This window comes from Oryctolagus cuniculus, chromosome 15, assembly GCF_051225735.1.
Source record: "Oryctolagus cuniculus isolate XC-2025 breed Fujian yellow rabbit chromosome 15, ASM5122573v1, whole genome shotgun sequence".
Taxonomy (NCBI): Eukaryota; Metazoa; Chordata; class Mammalia; order Lagomorpha; family Leporidae; genus Oryctolagus; species Oryctolagus cuniculus.
The window spans coordinates 8536060-8551295 of NC_142881.1; the positions used below are offsets into that span (position 1 = coordinate 8536060).

The window sequence follows — 15236 nt, forward strand, 5'->3', positions numbered from 1 at the left end:
CCACCTCCGATCCAGCTCTCTGCTGTGGCCTGGGAAAGTAGTGGAAGGTGGCCCAAGTCCTTGGGTCCCTGCACCCGTGTGGGAGACCAGGAAGAGGCGCAGTTCTGGCCTTTGTGGCCAACTGGGGAGTGAACCATCGGATGGAAAACCTCTCTCTCTCTGCCTCCTTTCAAATAAATAAATAAATCATTAAAAAAAAAAAAAAAAGAATTCACAGATGTGAAGTTTCATTATTCTTTCAAAAGTTACCAAATAATTTACTCTGTTCTTAAAGTCATTTGACCACACTATCTATTCTAGCTTTATTTTCTTGTTCACACATCAGCTGAACCAAAAGAAATGAGGAGGCAGAACGAATTCTGAGCAGTTTATTCTCAAGTCATTACAGTGTTGAACAGTTTAACATAAAGATGACAGACGCAACATTAACCACGGGGAGGCACACACCCCCATTCCAGAAGGAGACATGTTATATACACAGAAAAAAACTGCAGCAAATATTAAAGTATTCAAAGTGATTTTTTTTGACATTTCAGATGTGAAATATTTACAAGAAAAGTGTAAGTTTTAAAATAATTAAATAATTTTCATAGACTTATAAAAGAATTGAGATAAATATTAGGAGACCCTGACAATCACAAGAACACTTCCTATTCTACTGCATACAGGTATTTTTATAAAAAGGCCCAAAATAGAGTTCATATTTTGCTACCATGAAATATATCAAGTTACCAATACCAAAATATGCTAAAATGAACATGCAGTGTGGAAGCTGTACCAAAGAGAACAGTATCAGGCCTCGAATAGTACAGTGTCTGCCAAGTTTCTTCCGTGTGTTCATGGAAAAGGAGCTTTCAAAGAAGCCAATATAATGTATGTATCAACAGAAAAGTGGTGACTACTTAAAATCTGTTCATTCTATCATTTTCAAATGTAGCCGCATAAGAGAAAAAATCTAAATATAACTTTAAAAATATTAGCTTATGAATAAAAAAGTTGAGTGGTGCCTTCTTACGCATTCAGATTATGGAACTGAAACCATGCACTTCTAGTATAATATATCTTAATCTCTGAACCCCACTAATGCAGGAGGAAACCTCTCTCTCTCTGTGACAAGTCATCTTAGAAAATGAAAAGGAGAAACTGATATGTATGAATTCAAGACAAAACAGTACAGTCAAAAGGCAAAAATATAAAAATAGCAGCATGTGTAATTCAAGACTGTTTTCTTAAAGCAAATGTTTGAACCAAACACAGTATTTGCTCAAACTGGTCTACAATTCAACACCTGAAACCACAGGGATTTTTAGGAGAGGTGCTTATATTTATGATATCCTCATGACTAAATGTATACTCAAATTTGCTTTTTAAAACATACATATTGCACAGGTAGTAAAATACCAGCTTTCTGGTATCTCTAACATAAAATGCAACCTTATTTAACACACTGAACTATACTAATGGAAATTAATTTTACCCCAACGTTTAGAATCAATTATGTAGGGCTATTAAGCATATTAATCTCAAAACATTCCTAAACAAGTTGAAAAAACACAGGCACTTGAATATAGGTTATCAGAGACAAAAAGTAGAGGCCACAATAATTCCTAAGGGCAGTCATGTCTTTACATATAAACTTGAGGTCTTTTACTGATCCAAATATAGAAATAAGAACTATTTACAGAACTTTGATAAGAAAATCAGATCTCCCCCAAATTTTCTACCAAATAATTTTCACTGAAAAAAAGCGCTGGCTGCTGCCACTCTGACAAAGCTTTTTCAAACAAATGTCCATCCTATAATTGCTTGAATTCTAGTTTTCCCTTTTTTTCTAACCCGGTGTAACTCATAACCTTCACCAATGGTCTGATAAATTCCTCTACACAAAACTCACCAATCACCTTGAGATCCATGGCATCAAAAATGGTTATAATTTCAAAATAGTCGACATTGCAGAATAAATCAGACAGCACCACAGCGTCATGAGTCTAGGTATCATCATTTGATAATATTAACCAATAAGAATTTGCAAATATTGACCTTTAATGGGAAGTCATAGTAGCATTTTTTAAAATGACTCAAATAAAATTAATAAGCATTTTTAACATTTTAAGTCGTTAAACATTAAACTCAAGATCACTATGAAAACAAGACTAGCACAAACACGTTTTTACCAACCACATGAGAACACACAAAGCTTCAGATAGCTGACACTGGAACACTTAGGTTTTCTTTCTTTGTCAAATTCTGTTTCATTTGGCCACTCGCTAGATTCTTGGTTCACCAGCTTGCTGAGCACACCGCAGAGGCAGTGTAACACATGCACCCCGTCATCTCCGGCTGGACGCCTCAGGGAAGGAAGCCGAGGGGAGGAGGCGGCGGCCGGCTCCAGTGCTCGCGCCTCACACGTCACTGACCGGGAGGCTCGCGTCCTCCAGGTCCACTGGGTCACACTCTCCCTCCTGAGGGCCGTTTGTACTCTGAGGTTTTAGCAGGGCCCGCTCAGTTACTTTGGAAGCTGGTTCTCTTGGAGAGACAGCCTGGACCTTGAAGTTCCCTGACTTGACCTTGGCAAGAGATTCGTAAAATCCTCGCTTCTCCACGGCAAAGCTTGAGACCAGAGAGTTGCTGCGAGAGGCTGTGGAATGTGAGGCGGCGGCGGCCCCGGCAGGGCGGAGAGCGTGCTTGGCCTCTGAAGCACAGGCGGGATGCTCCTGCAAAGAGGAGTGGCGGTCAGACACGGTCACCGGGAGCTCAGGGCAGTCACTCGGTGTGAGACTGAACTCTGAAAAACACCCAGACACACACACGCACGCACACGCACACGCACACGCAGCAGAAGCATGAGCCATGCAGCACAAACGTGCGAGTTCTTTCCCAAAGCAATGCGTTTTAGGGGTGAGTTTAAAGCAACGACAGCCAACAACCATGTCCACTAGGAAACCAGTTCCGTCACCAAAGCCAAATTCGGCAGCCTATGACACGTGGAGGACTCAGCCAGGCTGAGCTGGGATACAGTGTTCCAACGGCAACACAGTGAACGGCTTTCAACAAGGGGCCTGCGGGCTTTATGGTTTTATTCAGAGTGTGATATAAATCAACACTAGGAACTATCCCACGTATCCTGAGATTTAAAAAGTGCAAAATACAAAAATCAAAGGCCATAGATTTCTTTAATAAGCAGGAATTAATATTTTCAAATGTTATTTTGTCTAGCTGTCTTGACAAAACTTAGGTTTTACTTCCTTGAATTTTATGGCAACCAATAATAGCATAGATCAATTTTTATTTAATTTCATTTATTTAGTTTTGAATACATCATATACTCATATGGCTTAATATTTTAAAGCTAATGAAGGGTACATATTTAATCTTTTTAGAAATTGTGAAGTAATTATCAGCTGTATTAATTTTAATGTGCATTAACTAGATCAAATCTGAAGGTATCCTTAAATATGACCATTCTAAATGCTTTGCTATGTAGTTCCTAGTTTACTGTGTATATTCATGATAACAGTGCCTCTGAAAACAAAGTGCTACAAATTACCAAAATACTATCAAATGGCTAAATTTTAACAGGTTTAAAATGCCATGCAACTTACAGTAATGCACAGCTTATCTAATGCATATGCATGCATGAGTTTGCATATACAATTAAACAAAGGAACATTTCAAGCGTTGTAATAGTAAAAAGCTGAAAATACATAAAATATAGAAATCAAAACTCCTGCAGCAACTCAGTAAATTAATTTTTAGAAGCTAGCTTAATGTCTCTATTAGTAAAGTTGTATTTTTTTAATTATCTTTTTTTAATACGCATATCCAACCTGATGACTAGTGAAATAGTTTATGTTAGTGTTGACAAAATCAGTTATGATAACTGCAAAAGGCAGTTTGGTTAACTCAACTTTCTACGATCAGTTGTAAGTAGTGAGTGAGTCCGGGCCCTCTACTAGGAAGGCACGTTTGCGTGAGGCCCACATACGTGCTGCATTCACCAGCTCTTGATGTATACCTCTGTATACAAGGGTTCGACAGCCTTCTGGCCTGCCGCATCTGGAACACAGTGCAAAGCTAAGATTAGAGTTAACCTATACTGGGGAGAGGAGGAAAGAGAAAGGTCTGCTGATAGTCACAGCTCGACAGTCCAGTGTGCCCCCACCACAAAGCACAAAACACAAACGCCCTTCTCCAACTTTCCCTCTTGCCAACAGACACTGTTTTTGCAGAGTATCTCATACTTGACTGCTGAAAAAGTCACATAGAACACAGGCAGTTACAAAACTATCATCTATGAAAGTGACTTCTTAGGTATTCCTGACTAAAGAAAGGAGAAAATGGATTTCTATTTACAGGACTATAGGTATCACTACCAGGAAACTATTAAAAGACGGTATTACCACAACACTGATACCAGGAAAAATATTAGAAATGCAGAATATCTAGCGTTCATAACGAATCTGGACGTAAGAGGCTATCACGTCACCTACCAGACTTTCTGTGCATGACATTTTAAGATATTTTACAATTTTTCACTTCTGAGAATTTATAGTTTCAGATCAGAAACCAGTGCCCAAAGTATTACAAAGCCAAATCTAATTCCTATGATTGTACATGAGCATAAGAAATAAACTGATTTTTTTTCTTACAACTTAGCTGTTTCAATTTTACTATCAAACTATCACAGAGAAGGCAGTTTTCAGAAGCAGGCTTTCAAATGACAGCACAATGGAAATGCTGACTAGGAGCACAACACTGCCAAGGCTCCGGCTTGCTCAGGGATCTTACGGCACTATTAAGTGAAAATGCCCTTAACTGAAACTGCAGGAGTTAAAGAGGAAATTGAAAAGTTCACGAAACTGTAATGCTACAACTGAAAAGTACCTTCCATGATTAGGCCACAGACCATACTAAGAATCTGACAGAGTATAGCAACTCTAGATCTGCCAATAAGTAAGAATTCCTAAAACAAAGCAAGGAAATGTTTATTCTTCAGTTGCCCTGTTTGTGCATTTAACACAATACAGTGCACAGAAAGTTATATATACATAACACTACAAGGAAGCATTAAATTAGAAATGCATTATTTTTTGCAAGTCCAATTGGTATGAACGTCAACATGCAAATAAATCTCAAAAAAGAAAGAAATCGGAAGGATTGGGGAAGAGGAAGGGAAACAACTTGACAGGGTGGGAAGGCCCAAGGGAGGACTGCTCCAGAGAGCAGGAAACATACAGCAGCTGCCGATCTGCCGGGCCCCCGCTGGGCCACGATGGCGCCAGAGACTGCCTTAATCCAGCTGTGCATCTCCTCGGGGCTGTCGGCCTGAGGGGGAAGGGACTCAGTCACTCCATTTTTCTTCAACATCACATCCACGTCTACAAATCCCATGCATTTATCTTGGTAACTTAGACTGTCAGCAACAAAATCATTCTAATGCGATGATTTCCAAAGTATTTTAGAAATTACCTTGAAAATTTTTTAAACTGATTTTCCTTTTATTTGAAAGGTAGAAAGTGACAGAGAGAGCGAGATCTTTCATTTGCTGGCTCACTCCCCAGATACCTGCAACACCCCAGGCTGGGCCAGGCTGAAGCCAACAGCCTCAGATGTGGGTGGGCACCCAAGGACTTCCCCTGGTGTGCGTTAGCAGGAAGCTGGATCAGAAGCAGCGGCAGGACTTGAACCAGGCACTCCAATACGGAATGTGGAGGTTTCAAATGGCAATTTAATCACTGTGCCAAATGCCTGTCCCTAGAAATCACTTTTGAAAACCAAGTCTTGCTGGGTAAGTTACTGTAATGCGACATAAGTTAGGCACTTAAATCGGAAACAACAAAAATGTCAATAATGAAAACTTCCAGAGAGAAAACAAGGAGAGGAAGAAGTCAAAACAAGGTCCTTCTTATTCTCTCTATCAACTGCCAATCTGCCAACAATATTTATATAATTGTGTAATTAAAAATTGTTTTACATCATTTTACATACTCTTTTTCTAGAAATCATTTCTATCAGTACACTCAATTCCTAAAGAAGCATTAGTAGTCATGGTCCAAAGTATCATACTCCTTGATTGGGCCAAGCTTCCACAGTGAATTTAAAATCCTACTATGGGACAGGTGATTGGCACAGCGGTTAAGATGCCTCCTGGACACCTGCGTCCAAGTGCTCTTGGGTTCAAGTCCTGAGCCCACTTCAGATCCCAGCCTCCAGCTAACACAGGTCCTGGGGAGCAGCGGTCACGGTTCAAGTTCCTGAGTCCCTGCCACCACAGGGAGACCTGGACTGAGTTCGGGGCTTCCGCCTGACCTGCTGAAGGCATCCGGGGAGTGAAGCAGCGTGTGAAGATCTCTGCCTGCCCTCCTTTCCAAACCTCACTATGAAATTAATCTCATGCAACAAGGTCCCAAATAGGTAAGAGACGCTACCCCTGACTGCTAGAGTCTACAATTCTAGAATCTCTTATTTCTACAAGTAAATCTAGGATCTACTTCTAAACAGAAGTCTAAGCAAATTCTAGTCTCTAAAAGTTTAAACATTTTAAAGACACAGAGTAATATTTTTGAATCAGTAATACTAACAAAGGCTTTTTAAAAGGAAAGACTCAAAGGCAAAAGTAGAATATACTTTTATTCATTGCTAATAGGGACACAATTCTAGAAATCAATTTGATAAAGTGAAAGGTTCACACTCTGACAGTTCATCTTAATCTGGAAATTTATCTTAAAGAAATAAGAAATTTGGGTGAATTTATGTTCCTCACCACATTATTTAACACATAAAATGTATAAAAACAATGTAAATGAGTTTAATAATACAACAATAAACCGTTCACTTGTGGAATATCTATACAATGTAATATAGGGCAGCTCTAACTAATGACATGGGAGGAAAACAGCACAATGCCTGACACAAACAGGATAGAACAACACAACACCCTCTGTATGACTCCACACTTGATACGACTTAATAAATAACAAAACAAGAATGGCTGCCTGAATTAGGGAGTGTGATTTTTATAAACCACTACTTTTTTTTTTTTTTGACAGGCAGAGTGGACAATGAGAGAGAGAGACAGAGAGAAAGGTCTTCCTTTGCCGTTGGTTCACCCTCCAATGGCCGCCACAGCCCGCGTGCTGCGGCTGGCACACCACGCTGATCCAATGGCAGGAGCCAGGTACTAATCCTGGTCTCCCATGGGGAGCAGGGCCCAAGGACTTGGGCCATCCTCCACTGCACTCTCTGGCCACAGCAGAGAGCTGCCTGGAAGAGGGGCAACCGGGACAGAATCCGGCGCCCCGACCGAGACTAGAACCCGAGGATTAGCCTAGTGAGCCACGGCGCCGGCCAAAACCACTACTTTCTTAATCTCTCTCTGAATTTTCTAAATTTTCTGCAATTAGCAGATATAACTTATAAAACAAAACCAAAGTGTTTTTGTTTTTATTGTCCTTATTTTTTCTGAGAGGCAGAGAGAGAGAATGCTCCCATCCACCGGTTCACTGCTCAAATGCCAGAGCTGGGAAGTCACTGCAGGTCTCCCACATTGGCAGCCAGAAGCCAGTTAACTGAGCCATCATGGCTGCCTCCTAGGGCCTGCACTCGCAGGGAGGTGGAGCCCGGTGTCCAACCCAGGCTCCTACGTGGATTCAGGCATCAACTGCAAGGCCAAATACCCGCCCTCCAGATATTCTTTTAAAAAACTTTATACTTGAATAATTCAATAGAGTAAGCAAAATTTTAAACTCAAATACAGAATGCTTACTATTAGTCAGATTTATTGCCTAGTTCTGTTATAGGTATCTGTGCCCCCTTTCACACCAATAAAAAGGAAATAAAACTAAAATTAAAATTCCAAAGCATGTGCAACAATCCAATTTGAAGGTACACAATTTAAACATAAGTTAAAACACTTCCCTGACTTTATTTCACTAATTCATAACAAAGAATTTCCCTATTTGCTGAACAAATAACTTACCAATAATTCTCAACACAATTCCTACAATATCCTTTTATTACACTGGTAAGTTACGGTTGTCATAGTTCCTTAACCTTAAAGGCAACAAACTTATGTGTGCTTGTTTCACCTCTAAAAGTATCGGTTTGGCAGGATCTATAATTTCCAAATAAGTATTTTACCTGTACATAGAAGGTTCTTGATGTTGTTACAATTTCAAAGAGGTTGTCCCTCATCATTATGTCACTGTTAGGAAAAAAAAAGTATCCAGTTATACATAAATAACAGTTAGTTGACAGTTTTTCTTTCTTTTGTTTATTTGCTACACAAATGTGCCAATAAAAAGTAATAGATAAGACACTAATGTAACAAAATCAAATTATCTTTCCCATTTATTTTGTTTGTACTAATTTTTTTGTGCATTATAGCTTTACAAATGGTTCATAAAACAATTTTAAAGCTCAAAGTTTTTAACTGTGAAATTAGTTTCCTTAAAGAAACAGTGGCACAGCTCAAGCATTTTCTTGTAGCTCTATTCTGTAGCATCTTTGAAACACTAAAATAAATAACACATTTATCAAATCTGGTGGTGTAAGTTGTTCACATTAAATTTTTTCCCTGCCATAAATAGGCTGTTTATAAATTTTTAGTTTTCAAATGAAGGAACAAGAAGATTCTGTTTCCTACTTTTCAAGTAAGTTCAAGTGACAGAATATCTCAGGGGTTTTGAAATGTCTAGCATATTCCAACTACAAAAAAGTTTAATACTAGAATCAGTACAGAGAAACACAATTTGCGAGCAGACTAATGAAACCACAGCAGTACTCTCCACGAGTAAGCTGCGCCAGGCATCAAGTCGTAGCTGCTCCTTACCTTTGCTTACATTCCTGGACTTTATGAACCTCTTTAAGTGGTATTACACGGAGAGGTTCCTTTTCCTGGCAACAAACAAACAAACAGGACATTCATTCTTAAAATCCTTGTAAGGGCTGTCTTATTTGGAGATCAATGTGAAATTCGTGATTCCTTCTTGAAGTACATCTAAGACATCAGTTTACCTTCTTAAACTACCCAGCATCAGAACAGCTCAAATCCTGCAGCCTATATCCACTGTTGTCTGACACAGTTTCTGGTCTTAGAGACAGTGTAGCTTATCAAGGGCATTCACCATTACACTCCGCATGGACACGTGTGTACCCAGCACACTACCTCCTCTTCTAGGATGTCACAACATCAGAGCAGCAACTTCTAACGTTATTTTAGAAATATTACTCTTAGACTAACACACAATTTTAACCTCTAATGTTATGTTCAAATGTACTCTTAATTAACACATTATTTTAACTCTCAACTGAACTTTCACTAAGTGCCAGCACATCTGCTACTTCTCTGTATGATTATGCTTTACTTGACAAGAGAGAGACATTCCATTCGTTGAGTCACTCCCAAATGCATACAAGGCTAGAGGGCCAAACCTGGAAGCCTGGGACTCAATCCAGGTCTCCATGTGGATGCCAGAAATCCAACCACCTGAGCTCTCCTCACCACTGTCTCTCAGGCTCTGCAGTAGCTGGAAGCTGGAATCAGAAACTGGCACCAGGTATAGAACCCAGAACTGCATCTGGGTGTCCCACTTGGGTGGCAGGGACCCAAGCACTCGAGCCATCATCTGCTGCCTCCCAGGCTTATTAGCAGGAAGCTGGGTTGGAAGCAGAGTGCCAGGGCTCACACTGATACTCTGATGCAGGATGCAGGCATCCCTAATCAGCTTTAATCTGCATTTCTCCAATAATGTACGATGTTGAATATCTTATCTAAGAGTCCATTTTCATTTCCTTTAACATGAATTGTCTATTAATGTCTTTTGTTCATTTTCCTGCTAGATATTTTCCCCTCAATTTTCTCTCACCTTTTTTAAACTTTCAAACAATCACAATTTATACAAGGTTGAAAAAATAGCACAAGAACTGATTTTCCGGACCACTGCAGAGTGAGTCACTGACCTGCACCACACTCCCTATGAATACATATATGAGTACTTATTTCCTAAAGAATATGCTCTTATACAACCACAGTTCAACCATCAGAATCAGGAAACTCCTTAAAATGCCTTTCATTGCAGCGAAGGGACTGAGTCCAGAATCACGACTACTTCTGCTTATCACACATTTCTTTTTCACCCTTTGGTTTGGAACAGTTCCTCATTCTTTCTCTGACTTTCATAATGAAGACTACAAGGCAGTTATTTTGCATAATGTCCCTCACTTCTTGAGTGTGTCTAATGCTTCCCTGCAGACTCTGCATCTTAGGCAGGACTGTCATTGATAAGCTGCTGTGCTCTCTCACGCTATCCTGCCAGTTGGTAGCTGATTTCTTTGGTTGTTGTTGTTGTTTTAAGATAGTGAGAGAGACAGACAGAGAGAGCTATAGACAGAGAGAGACAGAGAGAAAGGTCTTCCTTCTGTTGGTTCACTCCTCTAATGGCTGCTACAGCCGGTGCTGCGCCGATCCGAAGCCAGGAGCCGGAGCTTCCTCCCAGTCTCCCATGCAGGTGCAGGAACCCAAGCACTTGGGCCATCCTCCATTGCACTCCCGGGCCACAGCAGAGAGCTGGACTGGAAGAGGAGCAACCAGGACTAGAACCCGGCGCCCAAACCAGGACTAGAACCCAGGGTGTCGGCACCGCAGGCGGAGGATTAGCCAAGTGAGCCATGGCACCAGCCTAGATTTCTTTGTTGTTTTTTAAAAAGATTTATTTATTTCAAAGTCAGAGCCACACAGAAAGAGAGGTCTTCCTTCTGCTGGTTCACTCCCCGAATGGCCACAATGGCCAGAGCCGTGCCGATTCAAAGCCAGGAGCCAGGAGCTTCTTCTGGGTCTCCCACATGGGTGCAGGGGCCCAAAGACTTGGGCCATCTTCCACTGCTTTCCCAGGCCACAGCAGAGAGCTGGATCAGAAGTGGAACAGCCAAGACTCGAACTGGCACCCATATGGGATGCTGGTACTGCAGGCCGAAGCTTAACCTGCTACGCCACAGTGCCGGCCCCAGCTGATTTCAATTTATCTCATCACTGATGTTCTTTTTAGTTATCTGACCACCTCCTTAAACTGATATCTGCCAGCTTCTTCACTATAAGTAACTCTTCTCCTTGTTAACTTAGTATCTATTTTGTAGGCAGTTATTTTAAAACTATGTAATGAGTTCTTCATCATACATAGATACACAATGCACGACTCCATCAGGTTCCTGGATTCCTGTTTTACTCAGTGGACTTCTCTTTGGTGACATCATTATTTTGGTATCCTCATACACCCAAATGTGGTGAATGGGAATGTTTTCAAAGTGGCTTTCGTGGGGACTGGCGCTATGGTGTGGCAGCTTACTGGTTTGAGTCCTGGCTACTCCACTTCCAATCCCACTCCCTGCAAATGTGCCCAGGAAAACAGCAGCAGAAGACAGCCCAAGTCCTTGGGCCCCTGCACTTATGTGGGAGACCCAACAGAAGTTCTCAGCTCCTGGCTTCAGACCACTCAGCTCCAGCCGTTGTAGCCACTTGGGGAGTTAACCAGCCGATGGAAGGTAGGCGTGTGTGTGTGTGTGTGTGTGTGTGTGTGTGTATGCGCACGCGTGTGCATATGTGTCTCCTCTCACTCTCTAAACTCTGCATTTCAAATAAATATATTTTTTTTCAGGCTAGGAAATTTGGATTTATTTTTAAAGCATGGGGATGGAGAGCTGGGAACTACAGGATTTTTCCCCCCAGAAACCTTTTTTTTTTTTGGACAGGTAGAGTTATAGACGGTGACAGAGAGACAGAGAGGAAGGTCTTCCTTCCGCTGGTTCACTCCCCAAACAGCCGCTATGGCCGGTGCTGCGCCGATCCACAGCCAGGAGCCAGGTGCTTCCTCCCAGCCTCCCATGTGGGTGCAGGGCCCAAGCACTTGGGCCATCCTCTACTGCCCTCCCGGGATACAGCAGAGAGCTGGACTGGAAGAGGAACAACTGGGACTAGAACCCAGCGCCCATATGGGATGCCGGCACCTCAGGCAGAGGATTAACCAAGTGAGCCACGTTGCCGGCCCCCAGAAACCTTTTATTTAAGGAATACAAACTTCATGCATTTCATAAATACTACTTTAGGAACATAGTGATTCTTCCCACTATACCCACACTCCCACCCACACACCCACCCTGCTTTCTCCTCCCTCTCCTATTCCCATTCTGATTTTTTACTAAGATCTATTTTCAATTAACTTTATACACATACAATTAACTCTATACTAAGTCAAGCATTCAAAAAGAATGGCCGAAGTGGTGAATTTCCAGCGGTTTTTGGGGTGTTTTTTCATGTCCCCTTCTCTCTGTGAGCACTTCCATGCTTTCTGTCACAGACGGTCCTGCTCACTCTTACATTTAGTTCTCATCCTACATCTGGAATGCGCCATTTCTCCACACAGCCCAGGTCTCTTTCAGTGCAAAATGGTGGAAAATTTTTTTTCAGGGGAAAGAACTAGGGAAAATATTATATACATATTTGTCAACACATGCCTATATTATATATTTATTCCTACATCTATCTGTGTTGTTTAAAGTTACATCAATACCAGAGCATTTCAGAATCTAGTAGAAAAAATGGAATCAGAAGTACGAGCTTGGTAGCAGGAGCTTGGAGTAGGTTAACCCCCGTCTGTATATGCATCCCATATGGACTCCAGTTCGTGTCCCGGCTGCTCCACTTCTGATCCAGCTCTCTGCTAATGGCCTGGAAAAGCAGTGCAAGATGGCCCACATGCTTGGACTCCTCACTTACGTGGGAGACCCGGAAGAAGCTCCTGGCTCCTGGCTTCGAATCAGCCCAGCTCCAGCCGTTGCAGCCATTTGGAGAGTGAACCAGCAGATAGAAGACCTCTCTCCCTTTGTCTCTGTCTCTCTCTCTGTAAATCAGCCTCTCAAATTAATACAATCTTAAAAACTTCCTTTTGCTTATCTGTCACCCCTTTGACAACAAGAAATTTGGCTTTCACTATTCTTAATATTTCCCTTGTTTTATCAGTAAGTACATATGGAACCACTCTCTCATTTCTGCCACCACCCTCTTCCCCTGTGAACACATTCCTGTCCCAAACTCCATACTGGGCTAGTACCCTGAGAAGACCACATCCTCATCCTGCACAGGCACTGATGGCCCACACCAGGTAACTCCGGTTCTCTCCTCCTCCTCCCCTCAGAAGCTTCCCAGAAGAACTGACCCCTGAAGTGACTCTCAAACTATCCCCTTCCTATTCTTAGTGCCCCACTCTCCTAGTGATGTGGAACTCCATAAACCTAAATTAGTGGAAAAGAAATCATTTTTGGTTTTAAAATGAAATAGTTCCTCAGTAGTCCTAGCTATATTTTCAATGCTCAGTTGCCACATGTAGCCAGAGGCACTGGACCACACAAATATGGAACACTTCCATCCGTGTACAAAGTTCTATCAGTCAATGCTATTCTGGTGCCTTCAAACAAAGGTCCTCTCAAAGGTCCCATACAGTAAGGAGAGGTGCAGAACTCATCCTCACTATCTACAATCCACCACAAGGCTCGTGTCACCCAACAGTACCTCATATAAGAAAGCTGCTCAGTCTGCACCTTCAGAAAGGACAAGCACACCTCATGTGAGGCAATTCAAGGGTATCTGACTCAGAAAAGAAAATGCCAAGAGGCAAGGAAGAGGCAGAAGCACAAAGGGCTAACTTTTGGCCTTTAGGGACTGAATTCTGTGCACCTGCTCCCCCAGTGATGCCTCGTGCAGAGGCATTCTACAGATGAGGCGGCTCTGACACTTCCAGATTGCTCAAGGTGGAATGCTTCTTTGAAGATACGGTCTTTTTACTTAAGGAAAATACTATTAACCAAGACCATCACAAGATCAACTGAACTGCAGGTACAAATGAGAACTACTCTAGCAGCATGAAAACAACGTAACACAATTCAAACATTTTCAAACATAACAGTGACATACCAGTTCAGATTTGAAGTAGCCTATTGTGTTTTCATCCAACTGAAAGTATCTTCTCTTCCAGTTTTTCATCTACCAGAAATGAACACAGACATAACACTTCTGTTTCTAAGGATGTCCAATGTCAATCACCACTTAATTATTCTGATACGAACCCACAATCAGAAATGCCAAGCACTGAAAACCCTGCACACTACCCTCCCCACTTGGTGCGGAGATAAATGAAACTTTGTCTCCCTTTGGCTACCCAGGCCCTGAACTCCTAATTCAACTTTTGGACGTTGGTTTTCAGCTTTTAGTGTATGATTTTATCATATGATTTCACATTTTTAATGCTCTGCAAGTTAAAAAAAAAAAAAAAAGAAACACTTCCCCTTCCTTCCTCCACCCTCACAAAGTAAAGAGTAAGCACAGGAAATGTTATTAAACCACATCAAGTTTCTCCATCTGTAAAATGCACGAATCCTTCCACAAGTACCTTTATTCACAGTAATGAAGCAAAAAATATTAAAGTCAATCTGTTTTGTACAAATATTTTTTCTCATAGAAATACAGTTTTTGTGGAAGCACTAAAATATCTCTAAGTGATTGATTTTTTTGGATTTAAGAGCAAAAAAGAAAGGATTCTTTCCTTAAAAGCCCTAATGAACATACAACTGGGTGTGAGCCCAGGAAGAACGGCATCACTACCTGCAGATATTCTAGAGAGAAACCCCAGGCCTGGCCTGAATCATCTCTCTGGGCCAAAGGTCAGACAGGCAGATCTGAGGGAGCTGGAGTCACCAGGAAGTAGTGAGAAGGCAGCAGAACCGCTGAGTTCTGAGTGTCAAGTGCTCCTGTATTCAGACACTGTTTCTTTTCTTAAATTCTAGGTAAGTGCTTGGCGCCTGCAAAACTCCCCGCTGTGGAGCTGACTGTGCCCTGTGAAGGGCTACATCTCTCTTATTTACATTAAAAAAAAAAAAAAAAGAAAAAAAAGATCCCTGGGAGGCTTTATAAAACAATTTTCCTTAAAAAAGAAAACAAGAGAGGTTAAGCAGCCCAAGGTCACAGAGCTTTCGGCTGAGGTGAGCCCAATGCCATGTTAATTAATTAATTAATTAATTAATGCCATCAATTAAGGACTTTTTTCACACCTCACTCCTCCCAGCCCTGGACCTGCCACCTCTCCACTAGAGTTCTTTCCCTCTCAGGGGGTCGGAAAATCAACAGGAAAAGTTTCTGGAATAATTGTAAACTCTTAAGAAAGTCCATTCAACTGACAGTCAGTGGTCCT

General features: G+C 41.5%; 1 protein-coding gene across 7 annotated transcripts in view; it reads right to left on the reverse strand.

Moving 5' to 3' along the window:
* Nucleotides 1-354: 354 nt before the first annotated feature.
* The window catches only part of PLEKHA1 (pleckstrin homology domain containing A1), a 63000-nt gene continuing 48118 nt past the window's right edge, over nt 355-15236 (reverse strand). For 2 of the 7 annotated variants that reach the window (XM_051824320.3, XM_089313879.1), the window contains exons 8-13: nt 13964-14032; nt 8831-8895; nt 8140-8203; nt 5236-5325; nt 3909-4056; nt 355-2714 (exon numbers count right to left, since the gene is read on the reverse strand). In XM_051824320.3, the coding sequence (XP_051680280.2) occupies nt 2503-2714; nt 3909-4056; nt 5236-5325; nt 8140-8203; nt 8831-8895; nt 13964-14032 (648 nt within the window). In that variant the 3' untranslated portion in view covers nt 355-2502. The remainder of the gene's footprint in view (nt 2715-3908; nt 4057-5235; nt 5326-8139; nt 8204-8830; nt 8896-13963; nt 14033-15236) is intronic. The other 5 variants (XM_008270616.5, XM_008270615.5, XM_008270614.5 and 2 more) reach the window with 5 other exon arrangements.